General features: G+C 39.6%; 1 protein-coding gene and 1 long non-coding RNA gene across 2 annotated transcripts; one reads left to right on the top strand and one right to left on the bottom strand.

The window, feature by feature from the left end:
• Positions 1 to 1,878: 1,878 nt before the first annotated feature.
• Positions 1,879 to 5,795, bottom strand: LOC135613709 (uncharacterized). The gene is made up of 3 exons (XR_010487360.1): positions 5,676 to 5,795; positions 2,379 to 2,476; positions 1,879 to 2,017 (listed from the first exon to the last, which is right to left on the bottom strand). It is a non-coding gene; the product is annotated as an uncharacterized LOC135613709 (long non-coding RNA).
• A 1,566-nt stretch (positions 5,796 to 7,361) lies between these two features.
• LOC135610902 (WAT1-related protein At1g21890-like) lies at positions 7,362 to 9,567 on the top strand. Its single transcript, XM_065105929.1, has 7 exons — positions 7,362 to 7,599; positions 8,008 to 8,070; positions 8,162 to 8,278; positions 8,346 to 8,583; positions 8,679 to 8,837; positions 8,922 to 9,073; positions 9,166 to 9,567. Exons 1-7 carry the CDS (start codon positions 7,409 to 7,411, stop codon positions 9,356 to 9,358), a joined length of 1,113 nt encoding a protein of 370 aa, XP_064962001.1. The 5' UTR covers positions 7,362 to 7,408; the 3' UTR covers positions 9,359 to 9,567.
• Positions 9,568 to 9,885: the final 318 nt, after the last annotated feature.

Genomic DNA, 9,885 nt, shown 5'->3' with positions numbered 1-9,885 from the left:
CGCTGCTTTATTATTATTATTATTATTATTATTATTATTATTATTATTATTATTATTATTATTATTATTATTATTATTATTATTATTATTATTATTATTATTATTATTATTATTATTATTATTATTATTATTATTATTATTTATTATTATTATTATTATTATTTATTATTATCGTTTTACATTAATTAAGGATGAGAATGGGAAAGTCCAAAAAAATCCCACGTAAGCCATTTGTGGGCGTAGGATTCGTCGACGTGGTTCCTGTTTTGAGGAGTAGAGACAAGTAATGGCTGGATTTGTGCTGCTTTGTCCCCCTTGGATGGTGATTACATGGAGTAAACACCATGAATTAGCGGATGCCGAGTCTTATTCGCATGTACTTTGCTGTGCTCTATCTAATTGCACCTCCCTCCCTAATTTGTCTCGAATTAAGACAACAAACAAAAGTACCTAATTGGTAGGCACGATTTGTATTATTGCGTTAACGGTTGCTTTCGATGAACTATAAAGACCTTCACAACACACAAATTACCTTCAGCATTCGATCCCTAATTAAGTAAGCGATGATGATGATGATAAGGACGATTAGCGTGTGTGTAAATTGTGTGTAATAAACCACCGTCGTGACATCGCCAAACACAGCAAGAATTAACTACGTTTCGTGAGATCAACACTGCATTCTCCATCGTCAACAACCTCTACATAAAATAAATTAATGACCTATTTCTATTTGTTTATGACAACATTTTATAGGTTACGTGATATGTCCCAATCCAATCGATCCCCTTTTCTTGTCGACCTTACTAGCGAATACATCCAGCACTATTTTATTGAGTACGTGTCACGTACAAATACGTTATGTGATCCCTTCGATCCTTTTAATATACTCTCCTGTTAACATCCATACAGTAAAAATAAAATATTAATTAGTTTAGCCCGTAAAATTTTGGGCTCCAATCAACCTTCATCACTAATCTTTTTTTTTTTTAAAGAATAATAAAAAAATATATTTAAATATCTAAAATATTCTTAATACTCTTATGAATATGGTAAATTTTAAAAGATTATTAACGGGTTTAAGTGGCAGATTAATTACGTTTTTTTATTGTGATTTTTATATGCTTTTAATGACGTATTTGACCTTTATAATTTTGATTTAAGCGTATATGCCACTAAATATTAGCATCCTCGACCAGTATCTCTCATAATATTAACATTCTTCGTATATATAATTAATCATAATTAGTTAATGTTAATTAAATTTGGGAAAAAAAAGCATGTAAAATGAATTTTCAAAGTATTTTAATGATGTTTAGAGTTTCGGTTAACTAAATGGCGCTATTAATCACAATAGGGATATTTGTTTAAGGGATTTTTTAATATTAATCACAATAGTGTTTTTTTTTTTCGAAGTGGGTTGACCTCGGTCGGTGGATTCATGCATGCATCAAGAGAGAGAGAGAGAGAGAGAGAGAGAGAGAGAGAGGAGCTAATGCTGTTGCGTCGCCATCGAGAGCTGGATATTTTCTGCAGCCCGACAAGGCATGCACGTTCGCCGCGGAAGTGGCCGCCGCTGGCGGGCCCACCTCGCTCGCGATGCCACGGCCGGCCGGCCATCAGCTGAGCTAACACCGGACGAGTGGCACGGGACCATCGGCGAGAGGCACAAACATGTGGAGGATGGAAAAGGAGGGGTGATGAGTGGATCCAGGGTTTCATGCCCCCCTCCCCCCACCTCCCCCCCGGGGCTAATGATGAGTCAGGGTCAACAGGTTTGGTGGATCCTAATGGTTTAGTCTTTTTCGAGCAACTTTCACTACTTGCCACCGTGCTGTGCTCTCTTCACCTGTGGTTTCGTTGTTTCTTTAGAAAAGACAGTTTCAAATCCTAATTCAATTTCAATTCCAGTAATTACCCCAACACTTCATCCTTCACCTTTTCTTCTTCGTCTTTTTCCATCTTCTTTCTTCTCCTCGCTTCCTTCGTTTCCTTGCGAATGCCTCCCTCGATTCTACTCCTGCATGGAAGCCAATTCCTCTGTAATTCCCGACACATAAAACAACAGACGACGACGACGACATTAGATAGAGAAAAAAGTGTTCCTCAAAATGTTCACTCGCTTAAGAACTAAGACAAGCTTATCGAGTAATCCTCGTCGTGTCACAAACTACTGATCCAGCAAAAAAATGTAACCAAATAGTTCTACAACATCTACGCACAACAAAGCACATGTTGCAAGAAAAAATAATCTTTGATAATAACATATATGCCAAATTTAAACGATTGCAAACTTGGTCATACGAATCAACAACAGGTGATATCTTTGTAAAATATGGAGAGTATCACATAATATGTCTACCATCGTAAAGGAACCTTACTGCTTTCTGCCCTGCCTCCATAAGAGCTGCTTCTTTTTCTTTCTCGAGTTGGACTGAGACCTCAATGGTGCTTTCTCATGCTTCGTCTCTCTATCAACCTGTAGCAGGTTTAAAATTGATCACAAGTATCTTGATTCCTCCTCTATTAAAACACAGTTCTCATACATACTATAAAATTGTAAGCTTGCATCAACACAAGGGACTATGGGATTTGCCATTTGCCTTTTCCGTGTTATCGAAAATCCTGAGTTATTACTGCTTATAAATATATGGCATGCAAACAAGAAGTACATGCAGCTGATGGTAAAAAAGCTTTGTATATGTGATCTCAAATCAAGCTTTAAAAAAGAAAAAAAAAACATATGTTATTATAAGCATACTGTAACCTCACAAAACAAAACTTTTTCTACGTGTGTTGTACTTGGAAAATAAAGATAATGCATATAGACCACATTGTATCGTAATACAAGCTTGTCCAAGTAGAGGATTATGTACTACCGTTTCTTTCCCAACTTGTGTCTTTCAATAGAACTTTTACTCTCTAGGGACCCAAGAGTAGCTTTTCAGACTTGTTTACGGGTGAATTTAACATGCTCCTACTCCTTGGTCTTCTGTGTCGTCTTGGTCATGGAGGATGCCATATCTGTCTATGAGGACTGGGAGAATGGCTTTTAAGCCATCTTGGGAAAGTAGAACGACTTTTCCCCTTGTCATACGAAACAATTTCAGATATTGATGTGCACAATCTAAAATAGAAACAAGTTCAGCCACCTCAAATATTGTTATGAACAATCTTCACTGCTCCACCTTTACCAAAACAAAGTAAACAGGCAACCAGACAAAAAATTGTGAGCAGTCATCACCTGCTTATATAAGGGAGATTTTATCCACCTTCTCCAAGACAAAAAGTCTTAACCATTACAAAATTTTGGCTTCTATTGGATTTCTTAGCTGATATGAGTTTGCATCGACACAATTTAAGAATATTCTCAAAAACCACATTTACTTGATAAACCATAGAGAAATGCCAGTGGCCTACCAAAATGTAAAATAGGCCCGGATCAGAAGAATAATCAATGAAAAACAATGTACAAGCATGAATATAAATATGAATACAGAACTACAAATGCCAGAAAGTATCACTAATGGTGTTTATATAAGAAAACACTAAAAGCAGACTATCAATTAAGTAATTCACAAAAAATATAATTTTATAATTCTGGTAGAGCTCATAAGCAAAAGACTATGCTTCAAATTAAGACAGGCATTAGTTTCAGCAATACTGTTGATAGCATTTGTATAATCTCCTTCTTCACTTACAGCAAGGTATCCCCAGCTGAATTCAAGAAAGGCCGAGAGGGAGCCATCAATTCTTTTCCCCTTGTTTCCAGTTATTTCTGATATGAATTCATATTTTAAATTTTAATATCTACAAGCTGATCAACCAAGTTCACCAGGAAGCAACTAATTAAGGAGAAAAACCGGAAGTATACTTTGAGATCATTCTCAACAATAAAAATGCACTCGTTCGTCGTGGTACCGGTGAGTGCAAAACAAAAGGGACACAACTTTTGCACACAAAATTCTGCTGAAAAAAAGAATTAAATGTTCTGATGGTGATTCGGAAGAATTTTAAAACAAATCAAATTGAACATACTTGATACAAAACAAATAAGACTACCAATCTGAGAAGATAGCACAACAGATAACAATTCAAACCATTCATGACACGTAAAATGATGAAAAAAAAAACCAAAATTTAACCAAGGGTAGTGATGGATACATTTGTTTAACAGGCTTGACGGCAAAAGACTGCATAGTGCTATTTAAAGTCATGAAGCAAATAAATCCGATAATTTATGTGAATTTCAGCACATAAGACACAAGAAAATGATGTGAATCCAGCGGGTTTCTTCAGAGGTAGCCATAAGAAAACACATTCCTCGTGTCATCAAAAAGTAGTACGAGAGCATCAACCATATAAGCAGTGCCGTAGATAAAAAGCAAGTTTCTGAAACTTACCCCAACACAAAGAACAGACAACGTAGCAATTGTTGACAGATTTTAGGCATATCCCCATCTAGCCTACTGTTTAGAGCTATCATCTATAAAGTCCCTTCGATCACTGCCTATAGAATTTAAAGCGACCACTTAGAAGAGAAACCTGACATGCTAAAACATCTAGCCATGAGGCATACTTATTAACCAGATGCAGCCAAACTACTCTTACATATTGGTCGATGCACCAGCAGATAAAAAAAAGAAAAAAAAAGCTTTTACTCTTACTGTTTCAGTCTATGAGCGTTACAACATATTCTTCTTATCAAGCGGCAGTATGGCAGGCATATATGCGGTTCACAAGCTGGAATCTTTTAAACAAGATACATTAGATCTCAGGAAACAAGAAAACAAAGGAAGTATCTCTTAGCTTATTACAAAAGCAAATACTTTTTGTTAAATATGAGGAATCCTGGTGCTGGAAAAGATGAGAATGAGAAAGTGGGCAGTTAATCTGCAACTGCTTTTTCCTGGAATGGCCAAATGCATTATCAAAAAAACCATAAAATCCCTGTTTTCTAGAATTCTAAAAGAATTTGAATTGATTTTTTTTTCATTTCTCTTTCCCCCACGCTCAATAATATAGAAAGGATATGTCACAAGGAGAGACCATTGGATGAAAACAATAGAGGATTAGTGCAAGTTTCTTCTTTCTAAAGGGGGAGAGAGATTTGTCACATTCTGATACGAATTTACAGAGGGTTTTGGTAGAACAGATACAGAGCGTTCTGTGATCAGAAGAAAGAGGGTTCTTTTTTCCTGACAGTGGGTCGGATGAGGCAACTCCCACGCATCAAAGGAGTAGGAAAGGATTTGGTGACCTATCAGAACTGACTTCCTTACGAGTAGTAGTTTGCTTCCTCATAAGAATTTGGTAACTCCATACATTTATATTTCTTGATTTCGAACAAAAATAGGTATTGGCGTAGTAATACTATGTTGGCTTCGATCTCTGTAAGAGTGGGTGCGGCTGCTTTCCCTTCTGCTGTACCTGGGGGGGGGTGAAGGAGAGCAGTTTCTCCTATACGAAGGAGACCGATAGACACTTCGAGGCATCTCTCGATCGATCGATCGATTGATCTAGCGAAAAAAATAGTACACCTTTAACAAATCAGGTGACCAAAACAAGCTCCATTCGTCGTCCCAAGATCTTCTACACAACTATCAAAGCGAAGAAACCAGATAGGGAGCGATTAAACGCTTCGGATTGATGTAAACGAAACATAGTAATCTCTTTACCAATAATATGGCTCTGATTGTGGAGAGGCCTCAACCAAGATCCGGCGAAGAAGACACCGATCGAAGAAGGGAGAGCAGGGCAACGATAGAAGAGAAAGCTGTCGGGATACGAGGGAGCGGGAAAGACGGGGAAACCAAAGGGGGGCGAAGAAGCGTCTTATATACTGGTGGGTTGGGTTAGAAGTTACGACTCGTTTTGAGTCCGACTCAGAATGCACCGAGAAGGAAAGATTCCGAGTCAGCTTAGGTAATGGACCGAGTCGCCGAGCTGCATTAGATACGATATTAAATTAAAGGCTAATCTAATTGTAGGAGATTATGTGTTATTATTATTTTTCTTCCAAATGATAAGTGATGAAAGGGGCATTCTAAGACTACTATGTGCGATAATCTGTTAAAGGTTTTTACCGGTCAAGTTAATATGTGTGATCGTTATTATCTAATATAGCATAGCAAAAGTAGATAAAAAAAAAGAATTAACTCATTAATTTATTAAACTTAAATTATTAATTTAAAATATTTAAGTCTAAACAATTTAAACTTATATTATCTAAATAAAAATAATATTCATACTTCTGCACCCTCTTCTAGTTATACAATCAATGTATGAAACCTAAGCATGGCCATTGCATCTTGATTGATTCATTGATGTGGGTGAAGGAAGAATATTAGTCTTCTTGATGTCTCGATTCTTTTGATCCACCTATGAATGAAGATTTCAACTAAATGATACATTCAATATTGCATTTGTTTCGTAGGCCAACAGCATCTAATTTTAATCTTCTCAAAAGAAAAAGAAATCCAGTTAATTCACTGTGCCACCATCATATGACTCCTCTTTCTGGTCCTCTCAAGCAGACAGCTTGAAGAGCAGCAAAAGTGCAGCCGATGAACTGTGAAGCACGTCCATCCATTTATTACCAATGATCAGACTAGACAATTGGTGGAAACCCCACCGGTTTGAAGATTTGCTGATGCCTCAAGCAGATCATCTCCAGACAAATCTGGACATTATTTGCTTCAGTCTTTGTAGAGCATCACATAAGAGCACTCAGGTCTGTGCCCCAAAGAGCTTGCATGCATGGATAAGGTGATTTCTACAAGCAGCGGTCAGTGCATTACGTATCGGATAACTCCAGCCTTTTACTTCTCCAAAATGAAAGAAAGCAGATTTCCAGAACAGAGCAGAAGCTTTCACCTCCACGACATTATTGTGCGTGCACTTTATAATCTTCCTTCCGTTCTTACCCTTCATGATAAGATGATGGCCACAAATCCAACACCGGTGAGGTAATCGGATAAGCAACAGTCTAAGATACTGCTCGACTTGTGGCCATCAGATACAGAAGGCCGGACCTCATCAGACTGCACTACCTCTTTGCTTCCACTTGATGTCTCTTTGAGTCGTCATCGTGCAATACATGCAATTTTATACACCAAAAGAAGTGGAGAAAGCATCGAGTCTTTAAAGTCCCTTTGAGAATTATGGATCTTGAAGACGGAACTGCTCCTGTCCTGGGAATGGGCACTTTAATCTGGAGCCGTTTCTGGATGAACATAATGGAGGATGGTAGTAGCCTTTTTTTTCACTTTAGAGATGAACGAAGCTTTTGTGGTCGATGGAGTACGTAAGGGATACGTCTTCCTTTTATCTATAAATGGCTGAGTTAGGCTTTCCATCTCTGCATGCAGTGTGCGGGGTGATAGTACTAGAGTAGAAGAAGACGATTGAGATGGGTGTTGGTGAGGTTTGGAGGAGAGTGAAGCCGTACGTGGCCATGGTCTTCTTGCAGTTCGGCTACGCCGGCATGTTCGTCGTCTCCGTGGCCTCGCTCAAGCAAGGCATGAGCCATTACGTGCTTGTTGTCTACCGGAACGCCGTCGCTGCTGCTGTCGTCGCTCCCTTTGCACTCTGGTTCGAAAGGTTGAGCTCTCTCGCTCTCTCTCTCTCTCTCTCTCTCTCTCTCTCTCTCTTAAGAACACGCGAAGAATCCAAGGAATGAACAACATCTATGAACTTATAGCACAAAGAAAGTGAAATAAACCATGCATTTCATGGAACATGGAGTTGCAGTCTCTCCAGCAGCAGAATGCTTTCTCAGATCAGCAAAAGAATGCTGTTACTTTCCATGCCTTTCTAAGGTCAGCAAAAGAATGCTTTTGATTACCTTTTTGGCGATAAGGCACCACTAGCAAAAGCCTAGTGGCAAGTGAGGCCTGAGTAATCTTGCATGCTTCACTAACTCGAGTAATTTATAGAGCTAGAAAGATGAAAGAGAGGGCGTTTTTTAGCTTACAAGCGCTGATGTTTGCTTCCTGCTTCACGCTACAGGAAAGTGAGGCCAAAGATGACCCTCCCCATCTTCCTCAAGATTATGGCTCTCGGACTACTCGAGTATCGATCGACTTTACCATACATCTGTTTTAGCTAAAAATACACAGTGTCATCAAATCACCTTCTTATGTGTCGGATTACTTTCATCCAGACCAGTTCTCGATCAAAACTTCTACTACATGGGAACCAAGTACACATCGGCCAGCTTTTCCTCTGCTCTCTACAACATACTGCCTGCAGTCACGTTTCTGAACGCCTTTGTTTTAAGGTGAATCCTCCATCTCTCATCTATCGGTTATAATTGGAATGCAACTGAGCTGCAGCTTCATGATCAGAATGGAGAAGATAGACATCAAGAAACGACACAGTCAAGCTAAGATTATTGGGACTCTGGTGACAGTGATCGGTGCACTGATCATGATATTATACAAAGGCCCGATCGTCGAGTTCATATGGAACAAGGGACGGCACCTCCAAGCCGAGGCTGCTGCCCAGAATGACACTCACTGGCTCCTCGGTACCCTCATGCTACTGTTTAGCTGCTGCTGCTGGTCCGCGTTCTTCGTGTTGCAGGTATGTAATATGCTCCCTCCCACCACCGAAGCAAAAGCCCGCCAAGAATCTGGTGATCGATACATGCATGGTGATCGTTGATGTGGTGCATGCAGTCACATACGCTGAAGTCCTACCCTGCAGAGCTCTCCTTGACAACCTTGATATGCCTCACGGGAACGGGGCAAGCCGGTGCAGTTGCTCTCTTCATGGAACGCGGCGCCAAGCCTTGGTCGATAGGATTTGATATGAGACTCTTCACGGCGGTCTACTCCGTAAGATGCTTGTTCAAATAACGATGATACAGCAGATCGAACTGCCTTCTCGTTCTTGAGCTGACAATGATTTCCCTTTTGCAGGGCATAATGTGCACAGGGGTGGCGTATTACTTGCAAGGGGTGGTGATGAAGGAGAGAGGTCCTGTGTTTGTAACTGCTTTCAACCCTCTCTGCATGATCATAGTAGCTGTGATGGGCTCCATCATTCTAGCAGAGGAGATCTCTTTAGGGAGGTAGGACTAGTAATCATTTCACTTCTTTGTCATCTATAGCCACACAAAACACTGCCAAAACTCATTCGAGTTCTACTTGGAACTGTTGATAGGGTGATTGGTGCAGTTGTTATAGTCATCGGTCTTTACTGTCTTATATGGGGGAAGAGCAGCGACCGGATGAACACCTCCACAGAGAACAGTGAGAAGACGAAGGCCGTGGATGATGTCATGATATCGAACTCCATCGACTACGTCACTGTTGTAGACATCCCACCGGAGAAGAAACCTGACGGAATTAATTAAGCTCTGTTGTGTTGCTGCATGTACGGCAACGACTGGATAAGGATGCCTCTCAGCAGCTGTTGCTGTCACGGTCGAGGCTAATCTCCATGCATCTTTCTTTTCTGCTTTCAGAAGATTATCCTATGCACAATAATTCTCCATCTTTTATCTACTGTCATCTCCATGATGCGGAATGAGAAGTGGTCCTAATGATCGATCACCTTTGATGAGCTTTACTTTCTTTTTGTTGATGGAGATTTGATGCACCGGTTATCTGCTAACATAGTTGAATGAGTTTTGAGTTCTAAAGAAGAGGCAATAGAGACCAACTTCTTGTGAAGCCTATGCATACATACTTGAGAAGAGGGTGTTGGATGAGAAGACAATGGTCTTAAATGCAGGAGAAATCTTTCTTCTGCGTACATGTGAAGATGAACTTGGATCAGAAAAGAACATATTTAGCTCAGCTGGTAACTAATTAGATTCTCCCTTGTTATAATATCCATGAGTGGTCCAGTAGTGGAAGCAAAAGAACACTGCTCTTGAGG

The sequence above is a fragment of the Musa acuminata genome, chromosome BXJ1-2, assembly GCF_036884655.1.
Source record: "Musa acuminata AAA Group cultivar baxijiao chromosome BXJ1-2, Cavendish_Baxijiao_AAA, whole genome shotgun sequence".
Classification (NCBI taxonomy): Eukaryota; Viridiplantae; Streptophyta; class Magnoliopsida; order Zingiberales; family Musaceae; genus Musa; species Musa acuminata.
This window is presented reverse-complemented; position numbering and strand designations above follow the sequence as displayed.